Below are 27,032 nucleotides of genomic sequence, written 5' to 3' on the forward strand. Positions count from 1 at the left end.
TGGCCGGGCTCGGCGGCACCCCGGGGGCGCGGCACCGGCGGCGGCGGCGTCCCGGCCCGGGCGGGCGGCGGCAGCAGCGGGGCCGGGGGAGCTTTCCCGCCGGGGATGCGGTTCCCCGGGGGCCGCGCCGCACGCTCCCGCCCTCCGCCCGCCGTCGACCGGGCGCCGCGCGGAGCCTCCGCCTCCGCCTCCCCGCGGCCGTCTCCCCCGCGGCGGGGCCGGGGCCGCCGCCGCCGCCGCCCCGCATGGCCAGAGCCAGCCGGCCGGGGCGCGCCGGCGAGGCTGCGCCGCAGCAGCCCACGGCCCCGGGGGCGCGGGGCGTCGGGCTGAGGGCAGGCGGGCGAGGCCGGCGGCCCCGGGGCGCCGCCGCCAGCCGAGCGGGCAGCCCCGCCGGGGGATGACTCAGAGCCGCGGCCCCTGCAGCGAAGCCGCCGCCGCGCCGGGCTCCGCGCCGCGCCGCCCCATGCCCGCGCCCCCCGCCGGGGGCCGCCCGCCGCCCGCCGCGCCCGCCGCGCCGCGCACCGGATGATGCCCCCGCGGGGGGCGGCGGGCTCCTGCCGCCGGCGGCGCCTGGCGCCCCTCAACGAGGACAACGGGCGGTTCCTGCTGCTGGCCGCCCTCATCGCGGCGTACCTGAGCGCCGGCGCCACCGTCTTCTCGGCCCTCGAGAGCCCGTCGGAGGCGGCGGCGCAGCTCCGCTGGAACCGGACCCTCCACAACTTCAGCCGCATCTTCAACATCAGCCTGCCGGAGCTGCGCGCCTTCCTGCGGAGCTACGAGGCGGCCATGGCCGCGGGCATCCGCGTCGACGCCTTGAGGCCCCGCTGGGACTTCCCCGGCGCCTTCTACTTCGTGGGCACCGTCGTCTCCACCATAGGTGAGCGCCGCCCCGACGGCCCCGCGGCGGGGGCCTGCCCGGGGGATGCCGCGGCCGCGGCCCCGGAGTGGTCGTTATAGCGACCAAAGTTTGGGGAGAGGCGCCACTGCGTTGCTATGGCAACCGGGGCCCTTGCAGCCGGGGGGGGTGCCGGGTCCCTGTCCTCTCTCTCCCCGGGGGGTCCCGGTGCAGGGAGCCGGGGACCGGCGCCGCGCTGCGCTCCGCAGCGCTCCGGCTCCCGCGGGGGCCGCAGGACCGCTGGCCGTGACGACAGCCGGTGCCCCGGGCCGGCCGCGGCGGGAGCCCCGTCCCTCCCCAGCAAACTTTCGCTACCGGCTGTGCCGTTGCTTGGTTGGGCTTCAGCCAGTCCGAAGGAGCGAGCGGGGCTGGTCGCCCCCCCGAGCAGCCCTGCCCGCTCCCCGGCCCGCGGCGGGATGCGCCTGAGGGTCGAATCGCTCGTTACCGGGAGAGGCGGCGCGGGGGCTGATAGGCAGCCGGGCTGCCGGAGGTGCTGAGCGGTAGCCAGGCTTTCGCAGTGCCTGACCGCTGAACTCGGTGCTGGTTTTAACCGCTGGCAAAGTTAAGATGCGTATGAGAATAAAGGCACAAGCTCCGCGGAGCCGTATGTCTGTAATATACATTCTCGGTACATCACTGGCTACAGGTGACTGCAGTTATTCGCATCTGATGGGTGTTTAGGAGGAGCGGCACTTTATGAGCAAATGGTGAGTTTTGGCGGGAGGAATTTTTTTTACTCTAAAATTGCCATTTCTTATCTCAAATTCTTTACTCTAAAAGCACCATTAAGAACAGTCATGCGGGGCGACTTACTTGAAGCAAAGCTGTGGCTATATGCAACTCAGAGTATTGCTTGAGAAATCCTGTCCCTGCGGACACACGATCTTACCGATTTTCTCTCCCTGCTGTTTTTTAAGTTTTGTAACAAGCCAATTGTCTTGGGGCCTCTGAGCATAAAAGTCATGCTTTCCTTTCTCGGAGAGGAAGAGACGCACAGCTCATTATTGCACTACATTCATTAGATTCGGAAAATGTTTTATCAATAGTGACTAATCTCTATAATAGAGTCATCATGGTGACTACAGCAATGTTGTCAAGTATTGTTACTTTTTGCATTGAATAATTCAGTTAACTTTTCCTCTTCAAGTACATTCAATAGTCCAGTCATTAATACACCGTTTTAATTAAACGTTAGGCCTTCTTCATCACAAGAACGTATATTTTTAAGAGATCATTATGACTGATCTGAATGGATGGGGAAAAAAGTCACTATATTAACAAACCCACTCTTTCCTTACACCTGCAAACAGAGAAAGCTTCAGGAGATGTGTAAACGCAGATCCATTCACTTCTCCTCCAACCCTGGCTTCTCCTCTCAGTGGTTATTGTAATGTTAAATGTTTCCTTTTCCTTTGCAAGCATTTGTTTGCATCTCCGCTTCCTCGCCCTGTCTGCAGTCATTTGTTCCCGGGCAGAGGGAATGAGAAGCTCAGCAGGGTTTTTTGGCAGTCTTGACAGGTGTAAATGGCTGAACCAAGAATTGTGTTTCTCATATTCCTGTACTGCAACCTAGGGCACTGCTCTCTCTTTATGGCCAATAATGCCTACATCTCTCACATGCGAGATGGAGGCTGAAGATTGTTTATCTCGAGCTACAACCAGATTCTGCCAAGTGTTCCCCTGAGTTGTACCTTCTCTTGGCCTACTACCTGCTAGTACTTCTGGATTACTTAGAGCACTTAGTGTGAGTTCAGCGAGCCTGCTGTAGAGCAAGGTTTTGCTCTGAGTGAGGAGATGAAGCAGAAGGTGGCTCAAAGCGAAGCTGGGTTGTGCCTTCGGGCACAGCAGAGGCCATGGCAGAGGTGGTGCCAAGCTGCATGGCCGTGGCAATAAGTGTCTCCTGGAGTATCAGCATCCCGAGGCTGTTGCACTCCATCCCGTCAGAGCTTTTACCAGCGACATATACAGCTCCTGCAGAAGAGGAGCTGCTGCCCCTACCTCAGCGCTTCTCACTCGCCTCTTCAAACTACTGCAGCTTGTAGAGAGGCAAAGCCCTCGGTGAGCTCAGCAGCTTCAACAAGGTTTCTTCCACCACACAGTTGTGTTCAGTTATTATTGGTGGCTGTTTCCCCAGCAAAAGCCAAAAAACCCCAGTGAATTAACTAGTTGTCCCACTAAAACCCAAAAGCCGTACTCATAATGAAACGTGCAGAAGGCTTTCTTGCTCACAGTCGCAACGTGGGAGAAACCAAATGGTAGACATCAGAATGTCACCTGGGGGAGCAGTTCCAGAGCCATTCTTTTGTGGTCCCTTTGTTCCCTCCCAGCCAGCTCATTTCTGTACCTACCTACCTGGAGTACCTTTGATGCCACTGTCAGCTCAAACACAGTATTATCCTGGTTCAGAGCAATTTCACTTGCCTTCGTGTCACAGTTCATTGACAAGGAGAATGCCATCTTTTCTCAACCTCGCCAAGAACTACCAGACATCTAGAGTCAAAACAGCCTGCCTTCCTCAACAACTTCATCAGTTACATGTGTCAAAGCAACTTTGTTACCCCAGCTAAACACACTCCTATCTTAGCCACGCATCGGTAAGCTTTCTTACTCACTGCTTAACAAACAGCAAGTAGATGCCATGTCTGTCAAGGGTAAATCACCCACAGGTTACTCAGCCTCTTAACTGTAGAGGATTCTAACTTACAGAAAACTCGCTGGGTCTTTTCAAGTCTGCACTCTGCTCTCGCTGGTTTTAATGAAACTACTAAATCTTTCATACGTAGGCATCGAAATACAGTCACCCAAGGACAGGGCTGCAAGTTTTCCTGGGGTTTGTGTAAGCTGAACAGAAGGAGGGAGACTCCAATTCTTCATCCTTCTGTGAACACAAGGGTTAGACACAGTCGGGCTTGGAGAAAACTGCCCCATGCACCCTCCTTGAGCAGTGCCTTTGCAGAGCCAAGCAGTTCCCCTTCGTTAGGTGCTTTGCCTCCTGTACTTCCCTGGCTGCAGTTCTGCATCTTCCCTAGTTACACAGGGACGCAATCAAATCCTCTGGGTGTGAAACATGTTAGTGGGGTCTTTAAGAAATGGGAGAGAGAGTTAAAATGAAATGTTAAGTCTAATCTTAAAGTGTTTTTCAGAATAGCCCACTAAGTGAGTGGCTTACTGTCCATAAAACACCCTCTTGATAGCACTCTGGGCATTCATTTTTTTATTACTGCATTGTTTGTGGTTGAACAATGGACTGTTGAGTCTATTTTTCATTAGACACATCTCGATTTTCAGAGCTACGTAAGAAAATTCTTCGGTCTATTTTCTGATTGCTTGCTGTCAGTCTACACCATTTATTCAGTCATTACTTTGCACTTCAAAAGGTATTTTCTCATCGGCATTTATTGTTATTTTAGTACTAATTTCTTTAAGGAGCAGCTAGGTAAAATTTAGTCTTGATTCATTAGTCTAACTGGCAGTAGACATTGTTTTTCAATTGAGAGTTTTTTTTCCTTCCTTCCCCAAATACAAATCACAAATAGTTCCCAGCACTTTGTTAAAGACTGAAAGCAAAACATAACTCAGACCAGTTTTCTTCCTGGTGAAATGTTGCAGGTACAGCATCATCAGTCATAGCTTTCCCCATATTCTAGTAGCACAGATGCATTCTGCCTAGTGCATAAGGCAGCTCTGGGATGCCTGAAGCTCTGGGTTTCTCACTCAATCCATGAGCCTAGACTCTGTATCCAGACTTTTTTCCTCTCTTAAGTGTTAGAATAAATGTTAGGTATCTACATATTAAAACATATTGAGATATCGACTTATTACTGAACTTGAATTTTAAGCTTATGTGTAAGTACCCATTTCAAAATCCTTTGGAAAATCAAGTGATACAATTGCTTTATAGAAATCCATACCAGGAACTAAAAAATGAGGTCAAAAGAAGTAGTCCAATACATAAAACCGATTTTTCAATATTTTTAAAAAGAACCCTTACTGTGGATGGGTTGTTTTGGGATGGGGCATGTGTAGGTTATAGATGCTTTGAGAAGGGAAGAAATCATTCAAAGATCTTCCCTCTGTGCAGCTGTGTGAGGGTTACAGGTGTTTAGGGCACGGTGTATAGGTGTGAGCGGGACTATTCGTCCTTTCCTTATCCCTGAGGTATCCTGTTAAATGACTCAATATTGGTGTGGACTAACAGCTCCACCCAAAGGGATGGGGCATGCACTTCGCTGCTGTTGTTTCAAAGAGATAAGGCACAGCCCTGGGGTGAGATAGGCTTTGAACCCACACAAAGAGAGGCCACATAATGAGCGACATAATGTTCGGTATTATATATACCAGCTAACTAGCTCCTGGCAGCTGAGCTCTCCTGGTGGGCAACAAGTTATCCATGGGACAGCAATGTGCCCTTATGGCCAAGACGGCCAATGGTATCCTGGGGTGCATTAAGAAGAGTGTGTCCAGCAGATCGAGGGAGGTCCTCCTCCCCCTCTACTCTACCCTGGTGAGTCCTCACCTGGAGTATTGCGTTCAGTTCTGGGCTCCCCCGTTCAAGAGGGACAGAGATCTACTGGAGAGAGTCCAACGGAGAGCTATGAGGATGGTTAAGGGACTGGAACACCTGCCTTATGAGGAAAGGTTGAGAGACCTGGGGCTTTTTACTCTGGAGAAGAGAAGACTGAGAGAGGATCTGATTAATGTATATAAATATATGAGGGCTGGGTGTCAAGAGGAAAGGCGCAACCTCTTTTCACTTGTGCCCTGCAGTAGGACAGGGGGCAACGGATGCAAGCTAGAGCACAGGAAGTTCAACCTTAACATGAGGAAGAACTTCTTTACTGTAAGGGTTACAGAGCACTGGAACAGTCTCCCCAGAGAGGTTGTGGAGTCTCCTTCTCTGGAGACTTTCAAGACCTGTCTTGTCTGGGTGCATTCCTGTGTAACCTGCCCTAGATTGGTCCTGCTCTGGCAGGGGGGTTGGACTCGATGATCTCCAGAGGTCCCTTCCAACTCCTAACATTCTGTGGTTCTATGATTCTCCTTGCTTAGGATGTGGGCTGGGTTAGACCCCCTTCTCTCTGAGTGCTCTGTAGGGACCCAGCATACCTGGCACATCATTTCTGCTTGTGCTCCACAACCTAGATACCATAACCACTTACTTCTAAAATCTCCTCTGGCTCTGTGTTGTAGTCTTTTGAGAAAATCTGGAGGTCCAGATGTGCTGAAGGCGATAATTCAATGGAAACGATGTGCAAAAGGCAGTCAGACAGCTCAGCAAGTGCATGGTCAGATGTTGGACTGCACTGCAAGGAGCCAGGGAGGGAGCCCACCCAAGAGCAGGCACTTCACATGGTAATTTGGCAAGAAATTGAACAAATAACCAAGTTGGTCTGAAGGCTTTAAGAAGAAAATATATTTACCCTGTCTTCTTCTTTGATATATTTCAGGATATGAATTTGAGCTGCAGCTGGGGAAGGTTCTGACTCTCTCTGTGAATGCAATTTCACTGTCTATACGGCCAACACAAACCAAAAGGCATCGAACCAGAGTGTGCACCTGATGAGCATCAGTGTTGAGTTTTCTCAGGGCTCTGCAGTTACCTGAGACTTGTACAGGCAGCTTTTGCAGAGGGTTCAAGTTAGGGGGCAGTTGCCTCCAGAGTTGACCTTCTTGAAGTCAAACAAAAACCAAGGGAGAAAGCAGCTGAGAGAGCAAGCAGCATTATTAAGCTGCAGTGTCAGGTTATTTGTCTTTGCCAGCTCATATGCAGCCAGCGCAAGAGTGTGTTTCAGCTTGGTCTGCAGAAGCCAGATATGATTCCTTAAGTGCATGTGATGTTTTGATCAATGTGCCGGTGGATATCTGAAAGCTATTTTCTCACCCTGGTAGTCTCGATAAAGAACGGAGAGCAAGAGGCTCAGAGCTCAGCAAGTCAATGGTCAGCATATTTCTGTGGAGAGAAGTGATCCTACAGTGATTTTCCTCAGATGAAGACCTGGCGCCATAGCCATGTTTTTTCTACTTGCTGTAGCTTCATGGGAGTATTAAGTTCTTTGGGTACCGCTGAAGGGAATTTCCTAAATGCGTGGGCACAGGCTGGGTGCTCTGAGCAGGAAAGTAGTCTAAATCACAGCTTGCCTTCTTGTAGTTGAGAGCAACAACAGGAAGCTTGACTTGGAGTACATCCATGTAATTACGCGGGTAACTTGAGGTGTCCCCGCTGAAGGGGGGAAATAATTTTGCGATGAAATAATTTTGATCCTAAATTTGTTGGTTTATTTTTCTAGAAGATGTGGGGGGGGACCCTCAGTACTTTAAATAAAGCCCCTTTTAAAAGAAAAAAAAATTTCTGAAAATACTATTTTAATCAGTCTCATTACTGCCTAGGGTTTACCTGCCCCTGTAGGGTTATGCCAGACCCAGACCATGAAGCTATTGCTGTGCTTCAGTCATCTAAACTGAGTGATTTCTACAGAGTACATCAGCTCAGATTACTTAATCTAAGAGTTTCAGAGGTTTCATAAATAGTAAACCCTATCTATGAATCCCTGTGTTTCAGAACACTAACATCAGTACAACGGAGATCTGTTGTTATTTTACAGATGGAGATGTTAAGCCAGGGGATGACCAAACTGCACTTCTTTTCGCTGTGGGTCTGGACTTTGGGGTGCTCAGCTGGAGCGCTGTACCCTGGGATCTCCGAACTGAATGTCAAGCACCACAGCATCTCAGAGCAGTCACCCGAAAAACAAAACCTGTCTGTAACATCAGGGAATAAAGAATTTGCATGGCATCACATGAGATACCTGCATCTCAGAACTCAGGGGGAGTTTTATATTGACTTACTGTGTGCTGGTTCAGGTTAGAAACAAAGACAAACTGGAGTTTGTAGTCAAGGATTCTCCATTTTTGCAGCCTTCAGGCTCCCTATAGCTCAGGTAATTGAAGGAGCAATGTCTACTTAGTGGGTACGTACCTCCCGCTTAGCACGACATTCACTTTGGTCTTCAGTGATATTCCTGCTGGGCAGCAAATCCCTGTATTTTGGTTCCCTGTGCATTTACAAGAGCCTGGAGATGTGATTGCAAACCAAATGTTGGTGGGCCAAAATACCAGTTTGACAGCTCTCCATCCGTGGAGGTGGCACGCATGGCTCCAGCCAGTCAGCCTGTATTACTAAGCAACCTCCCCGTAAACCAGTTATCGCGCCTGTAATAGCAGTGAGGGATCATAATTACTGGGCTTATCAGATGCCCTGTTTGCTGTGGGCCCTTAATTCCAAATCCTACCTGAAATCCTACGGGCTGTGTTCCCATGGAGCCCGACCGGTCCCTAGCCTCTGCCGTCCCCCTTTGCTCTCCAGGGAATATTCCTCCTTTCTTTCTCTTACAGCTTATCTAGCACTCCCCAGTCACCTGCCTTTCCCAGGCATGCTTAATTTTTGCTGCCTCCCTCCCAATTACCTTGCCCTCCTCTGCTAGTGATTTGTTTGCTTGATTAAATGTTGAATATTTGTTTCACGTCTTTGCAGTCTTTCAAGTTAATAACTACCAAAAAAGTAAAAAGCGAAGCTTTACCGTTTCTTTCTGCTCCTAATCACACCTGTCCCTCTTCTCTAGTGTTAATCCTGCTAGTGACCCTCATTTCTTTTTTCAGTCTAAGTCTTTCTTCCTTCTCCGATTGTCTTCAGTTTGACGCAGATCATATACACTTCACAATTTTTTTCTCACTTTTACTGATGGATCATCTTTGGAAGCACACTGTCTTGCTTTTCTGCAAACTTTAATTGCTCTTCATCATGGAGAGAAGAGGAAAACAGTTATAGGATAGATTTGTTGGCTATTAACTTCATGTAACAATATCCACTCCTGGTGTTGTGCTGGAAAATACCATGTCATTTCTTTATTTTAATGAATGCAGTATTATCTCATCTTTGCAGCTGTTGAAGTCAATGAGAGTTTTACTTCTTGCCATCATAGCATCAGGGTTAGAGCAACAGAAAACCAACATGGAACATTTAATCTGCAATTTTTAGTATGAAGACAGCCTGATATTATTGGAAATATAGCCTGTACCCATGATCCGTAGGAGCCTTGCTTACCTTTATCAAAAGAGAGAGTTTTCATAGTATGTTAGCGCCAAGTGCGTATCTGAGTGCATTTTGGGAGAAGGTAGGTAAGGACAAAGATTAGGTTTCATGCTGGTGAACATTTGAAACATGAAAGTCCTCCTGAGCGCAATAAATCTTAGAAGTGATAGTAAAAGCTTTTGTGAATAGAAACACTTAAGTAACAGAATTATAACCTAGCGGCAATTGCATAGCAATCCAGACAAATCAAATATGTTTAATTTTATATCTCCTCAATAGCCTGCTTCTGCTGAAGTCAATTGTAGACCAGTCTACAGAGCTTTAGGAAATCCCACCTTACTCATTGTATTGGCACACATGGGTTATCAAACAAACGTAGGTCTGATGTTGCCAGCACTTACTGGTGCATGTCGTTACTGTAAGTAATACATCTCTGAGCTCAGGGGGTCTATTGATGGCAACGGGTGGCACACCTAGCTGTAGACATCGAAAGGTTTCAATGCAATCCCTCGTGAATCAAACCAAGAGAAGCAGAATGAAAATTAAATCTAATTACATGAGATGAGGCAAAGCATTAGCAACCTTTTCAAGTAATTAAAGGTTTGGAGTGCAGTAAGATAAGAAATTGAATGGTTTGATGTTAATGTGTGGGATTACTTATATGGGTGAGGCACTGCTATTGCTCGTGTTTAAAAATCCATAGTAAGTGCTCCTTACTCATTGATGAAAAAAGTGATAATACCTTGATAACAAATATAGCCCCACATTGATTCCTCAATGAACTTTAAACTTTCTGAGCTTGTACCATTGCAGCTTCTTCCCCTTTAGAAATGATGGGCCAAATGTTCACATTCATTCTCAAGTCTTAGGCAGGCAAATTTAATCAAGGCAGAAACAGCAATTAGGAGAAATTTGCCCACCTGAGAACTGGGTGAGAAACTAATCCAGTAAATTTCAATTAAAAGAAAACTGGATAGAATCCTTTTGGTTATTCATTGTTGAATATTCTGTCATCTCTTTGCTTAGATCAAATATTGTGCAAGCAATATATTTACCTCATGAGGATAAATAAAAAATACATTGTCACTCGCACTCAATGTGTATGGAGTTGAGTCTGCTTTAAGCCTTTGATGGTGGAAGTGACTGCGGTGTAAAGATCTTCAGTCCCAACGGTGATTTTAATGGGGAGTAGGGTAAAAACTTGTGTGATAAAATGGTTTGTCCATTTACAAAAACTGCTACTGGCAGAGCTGCAAGGACCAGGAAAATCTCAGATAAAATCAAAAGCTCAAAATGATCTTGATAAAGTGGCAAAGTTGTTCAGTATCATTACATTTAAAAGTAGTCAAGGGAAATGTGTACTAAGGAATGAAGAGTTAAATGCAGAAATAGAAAATGAGAAATAACTGGTTAGTCAGCAGGCCTGTCACCCTATATTTCTATTACAGTTACTTAAAATTAGGTCTCTGCGCCTTCGTGAATGAATTAGAAGAGCTGCCTGAGCTAAAAGATACCTAAGAATTTGCTTCTTTTCTTTCAGCTGGAACTTTTTGAAATAAGGGACTCAGGAAGGCATATTTAAACCATTAAAAAGTTGAGGTAGATTGGTCAGGTTTTTTTCATTAAGTCATAACCGTAGAAGTTTGCACAGAAATTCAGCTAAAAAATGGCCAAACAATGGAAAAGATGTTACCCTGTATGTTTGGGTCCTCTTTGTCCTACAGTTCTGTCTTTATAGGCTGACTCTTTGTAAAGCAGAAAAACTGAGGACAGCTATCAAGAAACAGATGTTCTCTGAATACCTGCACAAACACCAATGGCAGAAAAAAAATGCTGCAAGTCTATCATTTTATCCAGTCAAAAGAGAAGCCAGTGATTTAAACATTTGACAGCCTTTCCCATCTGCAAGGCTTAGAAAGCCCAGGAGCGACATCTTGTTTTATCAAACTTTTCTCATGTGGGGAAATATGACATGCACCCAAGATCACTTGTGAAATTCAGATAATGCTGGTTTTTAGCCTGAAAGGAGAAGTATCATGAGATGTGTTGGCACTGGAGTGGCAGTACACGTGCAAGTATTCTTTTGAAGCCCATAATGTCTCAAGAATATAACAAAATTTGGATGCCATTATTCTTTTTTCCTTGCAGTTCAGAAAAAAAATTTTGCACAACCTTGGCTCTACTCAGGCATCTGAAATGCGACTGAAAGTTTCAGTAAACAGCAGAAGCAGGTGTGAATGTGAATGTTTGAAACACTCCATTTGAAATGACAGGGCATAAGCTTTTTCTTGTTAGGGGGTTGCTTAGATACACAATTATCCACACAAAAAACACTCTGAAAAACATAGGAAAATAAGACTGGAAGCAGCTTTAAAGGATGAAAAATTAAGATTGCAAGAGAAATCAACTTTTGAAACAATGTTCACCTGGAATGTCGGAAGGTCAGAGAAGGTGGCAGTGTATGGCTTCAGATATTGGACATATCTCAAGAGAGAGAAGGAACTGGCCACTCTTGGGGTCCGTGAGGTATGCCTTCATGTATATCCCTGGTTACCGAGACAGACTTCGCTTATTTCTTGGTTATCGTGCTTTTGTTTTCTGCAGATTTTTGAAAATAGTTACTCTAAATTCAGAGAATTTTCCTCTGTCTGATAGGGTCTTGGAAACCTCAGTTTTTAGCTGAGGTTCGGCAGTGCAGTAAGCCAAGGCAGATGCTTCTGCACACAACCTCAAATGTGAGCAAGGGTTTGATAAGGCCCCCCTGGCTCTTAAGGCAGGATTTTAAAGACCATTAGCCTCTAGTGCAAGGAAGTGTTTTTCCACAGTAATATAACTTAAACAACCGAGGAGCTTGTGGGCTGTATTTTTCCATTATTAACACCACCACCATTTCAGAAAAGATTATAGCAAAATGGTTTTCACCCAGCTATTAGGATAAGGAAAGAAAACAAACCAAAGATAGAACTCTCTGATCATCGGGTGTGGAGACAGCCACGAGAAGCAGCTCTGGACTAGCTTAGGTCAATTCAGAAGGAGGTAGGATGCAACCAAGAGAAAGTGCATCCTGCTTTCATCCCCTTTTTCTGGAAGTTTTCCTTTGTGAGGTGGTTTAGTGCTGATTTAGCTAACACTAACTCATATTCTTCCCGTTTTAACAAGCTATTAGAGCACCCCAGCTGTGCCAAGGGGCAGAGTAACTGACAAAACAAGAGGGGGTTTAGTATCATCCTGCTTAAGATTTGCCCAAGAAAGGTAGCATAAAATGAAGAAAATAGTTTCAGTCTGGATTTTTATGACTGTAAACCAGAGTCTGGCCCCAAGAGTTTAGCAAAGAAGATGACTGTATTATTTATGAGAGCAATAAAACCTGAAGCACTGGAAGAAAGTTTATTTATGAACAATATGTTAATGGAGAAGTTAAGGAAGACTGTCATGCCGCAGCCCTTTACAGTTGAGAGCAAGAATAATGCCAGCTTGTAGGTCCTGACTTTCTTTTTCTGTGTGCAGTTTGAATTCATACTCCTCTGATTTTCATGTTTCTCTGAACTTTGTTCTCCATCATCTCCTTTTAGGAGAGGCCCCCTGTTCCTAATGAGAAACTGTGTCCTGATGCAATAGGATTAACCAGAAAACCCAAACATAAGCTTGGCAAAGAACCATTCTGTGATTCTATGATTTCCAGCCTCAAGCCCATGACCCTCCCCATGTGTTCCCTTTTCAGGGGGGCTGCTAAGCAAGACCTCAGGCCAGAGCTGCTGCATAGCTGGTGACTGACGCTGGTGGCTTGGCACAAGTCATTCCCCATTTGCTTGTACAAGGTGCATAGAGGAGCAGCCAGCCCCAGCCAGGGAACTGTAAAACTGATTTAGAGACACTTCGGATTCTTCCTTGCCTTGGTTCTGTGCCAAAGCAGCTTGGCCAGACCAGATGATCAGCCTCCTTCTGTATTTATTGGGCTACGTGTTTACAATAATGGCATTTAGTAGTGAGCAAGGGTGGGGTTTTTTTTGGTTAGTCTTTGGTGTGTGCTTTCTTGTCACACTGTACACAGAAAGGGCAACATGCAGTACAACTCAGGAAAAAAGCTTGTCTACTTCTGGAAAATTAGTAGAGAAGAGTACTGCTGCTGTTGGTGAAGCTGAAGCCCCAGTGTTTCTCTTTTGAAGGGTCATTTATCTCTCAGATTTACAAAAGTCAGGCCACTTGAGCTGATAAATGTGCCTGCTGAGTACTCACTAGAAATTGAAGATCTGTCTTGGAAACTCAACTAGAAGGTGTCAGCATAGAAAAACACACTTGGGAAACCTGCTGCCAGGAGAAGAAGGTAAACGTACACGAGCAGCCAGGTTTTGAGGAGGTTATTCCTCTCCCCTTTCCTGGGGGATCTTAGAGGGGGTACCCCTAAAGCTTTAGACCTCTGACAACGTGGTGCCTTCTCAGAAACATCACCCTTACTCCTCTCAGGTCTGGCATGTACTTCACGCTATATGTTGTTCCAGCTCTCTCACCCAGGACACCTTCTCCGTAGGACATGGGGTCCCCTCCTCACCTGCCTGCTGACGTGGCCAGCTATCAGCTGCACACAGCAGCACCTCCACATGCAAGTACTCTGCATGTGGGGTCAGGCTTCATATTCCCATCCTCAGAGGACTTCATGAGACAGAGGTTTCCTTGCAGCTTCTTAGCCCCCAGCTGGCTGCCCTGTCCCCTTCCTACCACAGGAGATCCATCACAACCTTCTGCCCTCCAAAATTTCCTCTCCAGAGCAGCCAAGTCCCCTCTTCAACCCAAGGATCACAGTCACCAGCACCTCTGGTTACCTACAGAGCCCTCTCCATCACACCTCTCCCCTCTGCAGGTGCCTCCTGCCCCGTCCTCGCGGGGCATCCCTTCACAACATCCCACTGCTCTCCAGGGATGCCCGTAGAAGCACAAGCCCCTTGCCCACGAGCAGAAATCACAGGTTGCCAGATGGAGCTGGGGAGTCCCAGCATCCCTGGCCTGATGGAGCTGGCCTGATGGAGCTGCCCTGCTGCCTCCCAGCCCTGGGCACAAGGTACTGCTGCCCAGCCCTGTCTCTCATCCTCACTGGAGTCACTTTTTGGCATAATTTTAGGTTTGTATTGGTCATTCACCTCTATAGAAAAATATTAGTACCTCAGTCTCTTTTTATACCCTTCACATGCCTGGTAACTAACAACTAGTTATTAGCTTTACCTTTTAGTTATTTATTGTCATGGCTGCCAATTTAATCACTTTTTTTTTGGTCAAGGAAGCTTAGGTTATTTTAGGCTGACAATTCTATTAACTCTCTTAAAAAACAATGTACTTTAAAGAGGAATGAAAATGTGGCAATGACCTTTCAGGCTGCAGTTTAAATCACAACCAGCAGAGAAATGCTGAGGGTGATGGATTCTGGTGTTTGCTGATGTTATGCGTAGCAGCATTTCGGATAACCAATAACCTGATCACAGTTGTGTATAAATAGAATAAAACTGGTACTGTGGAAAGCCTTTAATAATTGCCTGCAGCTCCTTGAATCTCCTTAATGTTCAATTAATCATCTCCTGCCTGTGTTCTGCCAGCATGGCTCCTTTTGAGTAGCAGTTGTCTCAAACACTTGACCAATATTCCACCGGTGGAGATGTAGCAAGGAGCAACAGCAGTGATCTGAATGGTTTTTAACTACATTCATCAAGTTTATTATGGTACTCTTTCAGGTCACAAAATAGACTGGGCATCTTTTCCCGCAGTCTCTGGTGGATTGGGTGCATGTATGTATGTTTTTATATACTGAACAGTCATGGGAGTTAGGGAAATAAAAGACCTGGTTTAGCCCACCCTGGTTCACAAAGCAAATTTACAGGACCTCTGACCACCTATTTACCGCAGGCTTTGGGGAGAACAAGTCCATGTTAAAAGAATATTATTAAAATTATAAAAAAGTTAGGAAATGCCACAAACAGCCTGCTTATTCAACTTGAAGTGGTATATGTATTACCAAGGATGTATAGATAGATAGGTAGATAGATGGATCGATGGATGGATGATAGATTATGGGAGTCAGTCCTCAGTTGCATAGTCACGCAATATTTTCTTCCTGGGATATCTGCTCCAGTACATGGGTCACCAAAGACTGCAAGCTTGTGTACGATACAGGTTAGACCAGCCCTAAAAACTGCAGTGATATCTCCTGTCTTCAGACTTAGCATGGATGTAACTTAAAGTGTCTTAATGCACCCAGTGCTGGGCAGGCCACTACCGTTGAGGAGCTCTGTTTCCAGATAATAATCTAAATAAGATCGAACGTGATTGTACAGCAGCTTTGATATTAAAGGCTCTGGCAATGGAAAAGCTCTAAAAAAATTTACTGTTTGAGCCCAAAGGGGGGTATTTTAATAAAGCAGGCTGACAAAGATGTTAAAAGGAAAGTAAATTTTTAATTTGTAGTCTGGAAATGCAAAGCCAAGTGGAAGAACTGCCTCGTATTCTCACTCCTTGGGTAAAAGCGCTGGATGCAGCAGGTTTCCATCTGCGGCGGTTTTGTCGGCTCGGAGCTGTGACCCTGTATCCAAGGCAACTGTTTCTGGATGTTCGGTGGTAAGGAGCTATAGAATAAATTAGACATAGTTGTGGAATATACAGGTATGACTCTATCAGGGGCAATAATGATGAAATGCTAACAGGTGGAAAAGGGGTTGAAGGGAGCACCAGAATCCAAATAGGGAATTTTAGTCTCAAAATTCAGAATATGATAATGTCTTCCTTGATGCAATGTATGCATTAGTCAATAAAGTCCAACCAAGACTATGGAAAACCATGAACTAAAGCAAGTGTGGAACAGACACGAAACAAAATTAGTTGCTTTTAGTTTATCTGCCTGTGTTCTGTAACCCACATCTCTTGGGGACCAGCCCTGTAAGAGCTTAGTCTTTATGTTGCAAGAACTTCTTTCCCTCTGGAAGCAGCATTCTGGTTAAAGATTTTTTTGTTTATTTCTGAGAAGTCAGTTGTTTAAAAAGTTACATGCAACAATTTTTGTTTCTTTTGATTCCTTTACATATACCTTCATTATTAAGAGGTGATAGAGGTGATGCTACTCTCATGATCCACACTCTGGGATTTAAAATGATTGCTCAGTTGTGCTGACTTGCTGTATGAGCCAAGTCCCATGGCAGGATGCCTCTAAAAGAAGAGCTGAGGGCCTGTCTGAAAGAAGCAGGGACACACAGTGCCGTGGTAAAGGCTGGAAGACTTTCTTGTATTCAGTTTTCAGTGTGACCAACACTTCCCTCCATCTCTGGTTAAATATATCTTTACGGGAAAACTATCAACCCCTTTAATCTCAAAACATAGTAAGACAAGGTAATCGCCAAACCGATTGGCCTGAGAGAAGAGCTCACAGGTACTAAAGCCACTATTCCTTCTTGTTCTGGCACCAACCATCTCTTTTAACCACAATAAAATGGGTAAAAGAAAAGAAATGAAGAGCAATGGGAAACATATCACAAGGCACATAAGTCTTCGCAAGTTTGTCCAGTTGCACTACCTCTTAAATCCATCACCAGCTTAAGTAAATTAAAAGTCCAGATGAGCAGAATAATAATGACAAAACCTATCATGCAAGTCAGGATGAGGGACTCATTAATTGCCAGCACTTACCCATGAGAGGCTGCTGAAGGATGGGTTATCTGAGTGTTTTTATCAACTCAGCTCTACTAATTCTACTTGTTTGGGGAGAAGAAGTATCAAACAGCTGAAATGAATGCTGCCATAGAGCTTGTATCTGAAGTGGTGGGTCAGAGTGGGGCACAATTAGCATGAAGGAGATTGAAATATTGTGTCTGAGCCACACAAAATCAACCCCAAGGTACCTGTACAATATATGTCAGGGCCATGAAGAATGCAAAGCATCCTTGTGCTTCTTTCCTTGTACTCTCTCAGAAGCACAGGCAGTTCTGGATGAATTCATTTCACTCAGGCGTCATGATGTACTTAGCCTTGAGCAGGGGCTGAGCTCAGATGTGTTGTACAGAACACACTGGGACTGACCCCTCATGGCCCAGGTGGTGCTGAAGTGATAAAGACAGCTAGCGAAGGAAGACCCCGTATGAAGAGTACACAAGCGCACTTCTATCTGCTAGCTGTTGACCTGAAGTTACTCTGTCTGCCTGGTCTTACTTTGTGCCTGTTTTGTGTAAGTCTTAGCACTCTCGTTGCCATGATGGGTCCTTTCACCTTGTATAGCTACATACTGAATTTTTGTAACATGATGCTTCAGAAAAATCTTGCTTAAACAAACCGCATCAAAAATATGAAACTTCGCCACCTCTCATGAATGATTACCAGAAAATACTGAAAAGCTTCAGCGCATTTACAACTTGATCCAAACTGTCACTATCTCTTTTTTTTTTTTTTAATTAATAAATGTGTCTAGCCATATGTGTGACAATAAACCCATTTATTTTGATGGTGATGTTCACATGCTTGCTGTGAAGCACATGTTTAAATGCTTTGCTGACAAGGCATGGGCGAACGGATGCCTTCTCCATAATGAGCTGGCCGGGTATCCCTAGCTGGCAACCGCAACAGGCTCCCTGGCTTCATCTGGGGACCAGACACTGGTGGATATTCATCATCAAGTGAGAAGGCTCCTGCAAGCGGCCGGCCTGACCCAGATAACAGCTTCACCCCCCCCCAGAGGAGGAGGAGCTGAGAGGAGCTTCCCATTCCCCCATGTTGAGCCTGGGACCCCAAGGCAGGCTTTGTGAGATCTGCTCAAAGGTGGTCTTTTAGCATGACAAAATGGAGAGACCGTGGGTCCAGAAAACAGAATCTAATGACCCCTTTGGTAATTTTTTATTGTCTGGTAATACTGTGCAAGTTTTTCATGGTCTTTTACAGAAAAGACTGTTTCTACTGTGAAGATACTGATTATGCAGTACAGTCCGAATTGCTGTCACACAGCTGTTTCCAGGCATACCAAATCTGTGTGAAAGTAGGACCACCTCTTTATTCTCGCACCTACATGTCATTGAAAAGATATTTCCAAGTTTACTTGTCACGAACGAGCATTTACATTCTTTTATCAACAAATGCAGAATTCTGTATCAATGAAGTACAATGCTAGTACAAATAAATTGCCCAGAAAAATACAGTCATTACAAAAATAAATCAATAGATTTCAAGCAGCAATCTCATTATGCATAGGGAATATTTTCCTGTTGCTGTGTAAAGGTGTGTCATGATAGTAAACTGGATTTCATTGTTTCATTATGTTCTATGCTAAAAGCAGCACCTTTTTCTTCACAAACTTTCCTTGATATGGTCTGATGTTGATATTTACCTCCCTGAATATGTTACTTGCTCAGCATTTTCATGGAACAATAAGGTAAAGAAATTTCATCATGTGGACTTTTCACAAACCATTAATTTAGATGAGATGTGGTTATTTATTCATGGGACATGAGCAGTCACCTCGTCCCATCAGTATGCTTTTTGACTGAACCACTGAATATTTTTACAGGGAAGAATAGCAGAACAAGGGCAATACCTACAGAGCTGAGTTTCAGAAGAATCTTCCTGAGATAGTATGTGAAATATATGTAATTCTTTTTCATGAAATAACTGGTATCAGCAAATAAGATGGAGCAAACTTACTGTATTTATTTGCATGCAAATTTAAGATCACTTTTGCTGTTATTTAAGCACCTATAGCTACAAGGAATTACTGCTTATATATAAAATTATGTGTATGAGTAATGTCAAAGACAATTCTTTTAAGGAAGAGGTGAATTAATATTGCTGCTGGATCTTTCCAGAGTTTGTATACTCTGATTTTTCTGTTTAACTGTGTGGCAGTGTTTTTCCCTGCTGTAATTATCAGTCTGCAAGACCCTAGTGCTCCCAGTCTGCCAGGCGGCTCTTCGGCGGGGGTATCTCACCGATGACTTAAAACGGGGCCTTGGCTTTTCCTTCCTCTGTGATTACAGCAGGTGGGCTAGTCACAGTTGGGATTTGGTTAAGACTTTAAAGTGCTGTTATTTTTAAAACAATATTCAATCTTTGGGAGGTGGTTGGGTTTTTTTCTGTTATACAACCTGAAACCTTCCATCTTCTCGTCAGGAGTGGTATTATCAGCCCTCGATAACAATAGCATTACACTGGGTTACAGATTGTCAATAGAGAGCTTGAACTTTCCATCAGGCCACCTCACATGTGTGGCAGCAGGGAAATGGCCTCTTTACCTCGTCTCATCTCAAGGTGGTTTGGGCTCAGGAATGCTTCCACCTGCATTTACAGAGTGGTGTTTCTCTGTTAATATCATCTTTCATCTCTGCGAGGATGTTTTGCTCTCTCTTGAGTTTTGGTCATCTTGTTGAGCTTTCTGGTGCCTTCATTTTTTACAAAACTCAGTTTTGTGTTGACCTAAGCTGACCTAGAGGTAGCCCTCCTTCTTTTGTCCAGTGAGATGAGACCTTTGTTAAGTTACATACATCCTGAGGTTACACATGAAAAAACATGTCATTAACGTTACTCGTTTATCTCCACACCTTAGGTTTCGGGATGACCACACCAGCAACCGTGGCTGGAAAAGTATTCCTCATAGTGTATGGCCTTTTTGGGTGTGCCGGGACTATCCTTTTCTTCAACCTCTTCTTGGAGCGCATTATCTCTCTCCTGGCGTTTATCATGAAGGCATGCCATGAGAGACAGCTGCGAAGAAGTGGTCTCCTACCTCCCAACTTCCGAAGGGGGCCAGCTATGTCGGGAGTGGGCAGCCTCGTGGGGTGGAAGCCGTCTGTTTACCACGTAATGCTGATTTTGGGAATTTTTGCTATTACCCTTTCCTGCTGCGCCTCCGCGATGTACACAGCAGTGGAAGGATGGAACTACGTTGACTCCTTGTACTATTGCTTTGTCACCTTCAGCACCATCGGCTTTGGAGATTTGGTAAGCAGCCAAAACGCTGCATACCAAAATCAGGGATTATACAGATTCGGAAACTTCATATTTATATTAATGGGAGTATGTTGCATATACTCTCTTTTTAATGTCATCTCAATCGTAATCAAGCAGGTTTTGAACTGGGTGTTGAAAAAATTTGAATGCAGATGTTGCCCAAAGTGCCATAAATCAAGCACCCGCCTCGGACGTCGCAATGCCATCACCCCAGGAGCCCGCCTACGTCGACATAACATCTCAATGGACACTGATGGACAGTACGACAGCGACACCGAGGGGAGGAGGCTCTCTGGAGAGCTGATATCCATGAGGGAGCTCACAGCATCAAATAAAGTCTCCCTGGCCATTTTGCAAAAGCAGTTGTCCGAGACAGCCAATGGCTACCCGAGGAATGTTTGTATCAATACGAGACAAAATGGTTTCTCTGCAGGGGTGGGTGCTCTAGCCATCATGAACAACCGTTTGGCAGAAACAAGTGATTCTAGGTAGAGTTTTTGAAATTCCTTTTGTTTCTTTAATAAAAATAAAATGGCGATTAGGGTGGAATTATCACTGTAAACTACTGGAAAGTTTTAAATTCAGAGACAGTCTTGGTATTCATTGGGCATTCAGCATTTTAGTTTCTGGGGCTTTTGTAAGTCTTCTCTAATATGCAGTAACATCTTTACCGTAATGTTATAATTTTCCCCAAAAGGTTTTTTGGAAGAGACTTGGGTGTCAGAATCTGATGCAATTATAAAAGAATGGCGTGCATGGTTATGATGGTGTCAAAACCAACATGTTCTTCTTCAGAACATAGCCTGAACCCAAACTCCGGGTTAAAAAATGCATAAAACAGGCAAGTTCGGCTCCAGATTCAAACTTGGGGTTGATAAGGTTTGGCTAAACCACTCTCTCACCATTTGCTGAAGTCTGGATCTGGCCCTGAACTTTGTACTCGATACCCTTCAGCAGTTCCTCATAGCAGGCCTGTATATAACATACACGTAGGTGACTGCAGCTACACCAGCTTTAGGGTGACTGTGCTTCACTTGAATAATTCTACTGACTTCAGTGGTAGAGGATCAAATGGGCTGAATTCTCCTGACTGTAAATGTTGGTTTTTAGCCAGTCTTGTCTGAAACACTACCTGCTACCTAACTCTTAAAAGTCGGGGGATTATCAAGAACCGTGTTAAAATGTGCAAAACTATTACTACCTGCTGAATTACTGAAAACAGTCAAGTGTCAACTTCGGTACTGACTTCATTTAATGCAAGAGAAGCCAGTATGCACCTCTGGTGTCAAATGTTTGCATCACCACTGCAATGCTTATTTCATTACTTTTACATGAAAATAAGTAGCTAAAATGAATGTAGGCTCTCTGTTGTCCTAAATTTGCATCTTTTACTTCTGCAATATTGTTGCAGAGATTCATGCAAATTATTTATTTGCAGTTCTTTGAGGGCCCCAACCCTATACTTGTTCCTCACAAATCTGGTTGTGAAGGTTATACAGACGAGCATTACTTTGGAGCTCCCCCAGAAGAACCCTATACTTGTTCCTCACAAATCTGGTTGTGAAGGTTATACAGACGAGCATTACTTTGGAGCTCCCCCAGAAGCTGGCTTCCCCCAAAACGTTGGTACGAAGTCAAAAATTGGCCTAAAGCTGTTGCTGCTGTCTTAAGTCATATTGAACCTGTGCTAGCTCAAACTGCTGAAGAAACAGAAGCATCTTTAAGCAAACCTGGTCTAAGTGTCTAGTTTAGCGTGACAAATGGGTGCATAGGAATTACTGCAAATCTCTTTCAGACATAGGGGCAAAGCTCTGGATCATTTCTCTAAATTCTGTACACTATGTCACTCCTTTAATGCTGTGAAGGTAATAAAAAGGGTTTTGCTGATTCCAGCAAGAAATATAACTTAAGCTTGAAGTCTGAGAAGCCACAATGGTCAGCTCTTGAAAACAACTTTTGTCATTAGAGGCAAGATTATGAGTACTAGGTTGATTGCTGAATAAATTGAAAAAGCTGTTGAAAACAAACTAGGAATATTAGAAATGTTTGAAAATATTTCCATGAAGTTTCATATAGATATTTTACTCTGTTGTTTATTTACTTTGTTTTGCATGGGTTTGGGGTATCCATCAGTTTGCTTTCCTTAGATTTGTACTAGTGCAAAATGTTTTGGAATTTAACCTCAGAAAACTAACTTTTAATTTGAGGTTTTGCACATTTGAGCCTGCCAGCTGAAGTATGGCAGTGATTGTATCCTTTGCCTGAAGGAGAAGGAACCAGAGCAGCAGATAAACCATCATACGTGGATCTGTATCATACTATAAACGTAGTCACAGCTTTTATCAAGGTCCGTTTGGCCAGAAACACTCAATGATCTTTGTGTTCTGTATCTACCTGATACGGACTTCTACTCAAGAGTATGTGGTATGGCAGAGACCACATTGAAGAGGCATTCATCTGGCAGGAGCTTCCCTGGTGGCAGAGAGACCTCCTAAGGTGCATGTGTCCGTGTGCCTGTCTATCTGTGCACTCCATCTTAGATGCTACATTTGGCCCTTTGAAGAAGCAGGCAGAGGTCAAAGTGTTTAGTGATCCTAATTTGAAGCCCACTGAAGGATAAATTTAATCAGGATGTGTAGGGGCAGGTCATGGTCTGGGAAAGACTCAAAGACCAACTGCAAATACCCAGTTCAGGAAGACAACTTCCAGAGCTTCAGGGACCATTTTTGGAAACAGCAGAGGCAGGGAACCAAAAGAATACAAATTTGTTCTTTTCCCTTGGGATTACCCCCAGGGGTAAATCTCTTTAACTATGATGATTTATGTGTTTGTTTATTAAGAGTGTATATGGGGCGCTGCTCTCTTTTTTGCTGCTAGACCTCTCTTAGGGTTGTATCTTGGTACATTTGCTGTCATGGGGACCATTACTCATTAGAACAGACCCTGCTGTGTGAAGTGCTGCATAAATCAAGGCAGGTGGGCTCTGTCCCAAAGGTCTTAAGAGTTTGAGTAGGTAAGATCCCACGCCACAGCAGAATTACTTAGGTTTATCGTTTTAGTCATAAAAACACGTTCAAATGCATTAACATTCTGTGAGCTCAAGAACTATATTTTTATTATAACAAATTTGCAAATTAAGGGGTTTTATTTTTTCAGTAAGTTGCTTTTAAAGCATAAATATTTTAACTGTGATTAGGGACCTGTTTAAATGTTTGTAAATTGTTTTCAAACTACCTGTTCCTGCCTGGAAAATACAGTGAAGTAGAATGAAATTGTATATACCTCCTGCTATTTCTGTACTGAGTCCAGTCAAAGGCAGACATGCAGTCTGTTGTAATATGATTTAAATGTTCCTGAGTCTTTTTGGTGCCATTGCAGGACCCTTTGCAATTCCTATTGACTTCAGGGGAAGTTGAATTAGCTCCCAGAGCTGGGTTCCCCAAGGGATTTGGGCATCTGACTGCTAATCTATGCACTTAGGTCTAATGTTTCTTTACTCCCAAGATCCTTGATAAACTCCATTCTGCTTCTCCTTAGTCTCAGAGGCATACAAAGTGCATGCCCAGTTTTCTACCAGTGCCCCTATTTCTTGCAGCACACATATCCCCAGAAGCTGACACAACTCAACCACAGGGACCCCCAGCTCATATCTAAGCCCCGTAAAAATCCCCAGCCCCATCTGGCTCAGCAAGGCCAGTTTATGAAAGGGTTCAGAGCACAATTACTGAACTGGGTCTCACAAGGAGTGGCCTTACAGTTCCCTCGTACTCAGTAGCCCAAGTATTTTTCAAGGACGCATGAAAACCAAGCTCCAGATCTCCACTCTTCTGCCTGCCAGGACTACCTGGGCACCCATCACCCGTGTGCATGAGTACATGAGCCAAGAGGACATAGGAGATTTGAGATCAGTCTTTCCTAGTCCTTCCTGCTCTTTCTTTAGCTTTCTTTTATGACAACTTCTCTTTAAACTTGCCAAACTTGGGTACCTAACTCCTCTCTTTTATTGTGCATGGTCCAACTCAGGATTCTCCAGGGCAGCCTCCTTTTGTGAATTAAACCCTAAACATGAACCAGTTGCACCAAGTGCAATTCCTCCTGGTATTTCATTTCCACAGACAAAGGAGATACCTGCAATACCCGGACACAGGCTGAAGCACAAGAAATCAGAAGGAACAGAGTGGGACAGTGAAAGCACACTGCACTAGATTGCACTTTCTTTTCAGGTAACTTGGGAGTTGTATTACATTCTTGAAATGTTTTTTTTTTCCCAGGTTTTAGTTTTGGACAGCCTTGAAAGGATGCAGTTAACTTAGGATTTAAAAGTTCATCTTCCCTGATACAGCCGCCTCTGCACCACCCTGCAAAACAGCAGCAGTGACTGCACTGGCGTAGACCCAGACATCCCAGCTGCCTGCTGAGCAGCTGTACAGGCAGCACGGATGGGAGCTCAGCCCCTGTGCCCCAAATTGGTCTTTTGCTGTCTGAGACTGAGAAGAGTGTTCAGGAGCAGCAGAAAGCTACAGGACTTAGGACTTCTCTGTGAGACAGTCCCCATTGAGAGCAATGCTTGTACAGGCATGAGCTCCTCAGACCTCCAGCGTGAACGGAGGAGATGATAGTGTGTTCACCTGACCTGTGTGCTAATACCATGCAGATGAGAATTAAAATCTAAGTGAAAATTAATAAGGGACAATGACCAAATCCAAGTAACGTCTTCTCTTTCCCCTGGAGCTCAGAGCAAAACAGTTACAAGGAACGGTTTCTCATGAAACCTGTAGTGTTCGCCAAGTCACATTTACTTCTTAGGGTTCATCTTTCCTCTGTGTATCTCAGACAAAGTTTGGAGTCACACTGAGATGTCATCCGATTCTCTTTGGTTTCTTCCCATCTGCAAACACACTTCTCATTTTGTGCAAAAAATTCAGCTTACCTTTTATTTCCTTGCAATGCAAAGGATGTCCTTCAGACGATATAAATGTTGAGAGAAGTAATCTCATTGACCTCAATCACAGATTAAAGTTTCTGAAGGACAAGGCTGTAGTTTGCTTGTCTCCCTGCAGAAGAGGCATTGCACAAGTAACTCCTGTTACTGCTACCAAGACATACAAAGGTACTTTAGGCAGTGGTTGGGGCTTTGCAGCAGTAGGAACAACTGAAAATGGAAAGAAGGTCTGTTACAAAGGTTGCTTGTGCCTCTTTGACATGTGCTTGCTATTTGATAACCCAATTGCCAGCTCTAATTGCAGCAAAAATAGCCAGTGGAAGACAAGAGAGGTATAAGAATCACATTAAAGCTCTCAGTGACCACCCCATGCCATGCTGGGGTTATCCAGAGATGCAGTGCGATGCTGCCTGTCAGTGTAGCACTGGTGTCCCAGCACAGCTTCTGCCCTGGCCCTTGTTCTCTTCCTTAGCATTCTGTGGGTGAAAATTTGGGTATACTGCGACCATTTACCTGTATTTCAGTCATGTCTTGACTTGCTACTGAAAGGAGGACTTGGGCAGCAGTGGAGGCCATATAGCCAGGCATGCGGGCTCGGTATAAACCTGATTGCCTGTGTGGGATTAATTTATAATTATATGGAAATTAGCTGTAGCAATGAGACCAATCTCACTTTTTTGTGTTTTTCTAACCTTTAACTTGAAAAATATTCAGTGACTAATTATTACAATGAATGTTCAGAGCTAATCTAAACAAAATCGTACTTTGCTGATTGCTAGCACATCTATGGCTATGGCTTCAGCTCTAATTGGATTACTAATGTGCCTTTCCAAACCAACACACATTTTCAATGTTACATTTAAATAATACAATAAATGTTATGTTACATAATAAATTCAATTAGGGCATATTAATACTTGACTCTCACAAAATAACTACTGAAGTGTGCATTGCACATTGTATAACCAATATGCAATTACTTTTTTGTGAAGACTTCCATATTTGAGCTCATATTCTGCTTTCGTGAATACTCATGCTAGGAAAACAGAAGCATTATCATGGAGTCATAGAATAGTTTGGGTTGGAAGGGACCTTTAAAGGTCATCTCATTATGTTGTCTGTGGAAAATGCATGAAGGTATGGCCAATTCCACTGGTATTTGACTCATAGGATATGCATATTAATGTATGCACAGTAAATGGTTCATGATGCTTTATAAATATGTTGTGTACCAACGGCACTGAGGAAGGACTACTTCAGTTTACATGGCCACAGTCCGAATGCAGCTACCAATAAAGATGCATGCCTTTTTTTCTTGCTCCTTTTGTTTATTAAATGGATAACATCCACACTTTAATTTGAATATACCTTTAAACCAGGAAAAAAAAGAACAATGCAATTGCCCTAAATATTGCATAGCCAGAGGTCTAGGATCAAATCCAAACTTTCAACTCTTGGGAACCAAAATAGTGTAGTTCTGCTTTGAAGTGGAGCTGCAAACCTGCAGCCTTCCTATCTGTTGTGTTTAGTCCTTCCTTGAGAAAGGAAAGAGACAGTAAATATGAATACAGTTTATAGCAGAGTACCCAGTAGTCTGGCAATTTAGCAGGAGATAAGAAATGCAAGCTTTTCTCAAGGTACAGCAAGTGTACTTTTATCAAGGAATAAAAAGTGTGGGGAAAGGGAGAGGCTCAGAAGTATTTTCCAATAAATCCAGCAGAAACCAAAGACTTGCTTTGCTCTCCATATGCACATGCATTATGCCCCATCACAAAATAGTGAGACACCATCACAGCCCCGAGTAGCTCTTGTGGTATCACAGGCTCAGCTGGCTCATCTGGAACATGGAGGGAAGTGTTTTGTGAGACAAAGAGGGAAGAGAGAGGGGCAGCACGCTTACACTCACCATCTGCACTTCATTCAGGAGGTGAACACTGTCAAGGGCTGATTTTGGGAAGACGATCACCCAACCTATACTGGAAAAGCAGCCATGCTGATCCCTAACAGTGATGGGTACATTATAGGTGCAGATTCCCATGCCTCTGGTCCCCACAGTCCCTGGGCCATGTCATGCCCAGGTGTGTGCCAGCCAGCTCCCAAGCCTGGACTCAGCATGAGGAAGCACCGGGCGTGAGGATGTAGGT

The 27,032-nt window shown here is 44.6% G+C and overlaps 1 protein-coding gene across 1 annotated transcript; it reads left to right on the top strand.

The window, feature by feature from the left end:
* The first annotated feature begins 525 nt into the window (after nt 1-525).
* Nucleotides 526-20,438, top strand: KCNK12 (potassium two pore domain channel subfamily K member 12). The gene is made up of 2 exons (XM_068413892.1): nt 526-877; nt 19,543-20,438. The coding sequence occupies exons 1-2, from the start codon at nt 526-528 to the stop codon at nt 20,436-20,438; spliced, it is 1,248 nt and encodes a 415-aa protein (XP_068269993.1).
* Nucleotides 20,439-27,032: the final 6,594 nt, after the last annotated feature.

The sequence above is a fragment of the Nyctibius grandis genome, chromosome 1 (assembly GCF_013368605.1).
Source record: "Nyctibius grandis isolate bNycGra1 chromosome 1, bNycGra1.pri, whole genome shotgun sequence".
Taxonomy (NCBI): Eukaryota; Metazoa; Chordata; class Aves; order Nyctibiiformes; family Nyctibiidae; genus Nyctibius; species Nyctibius grandis.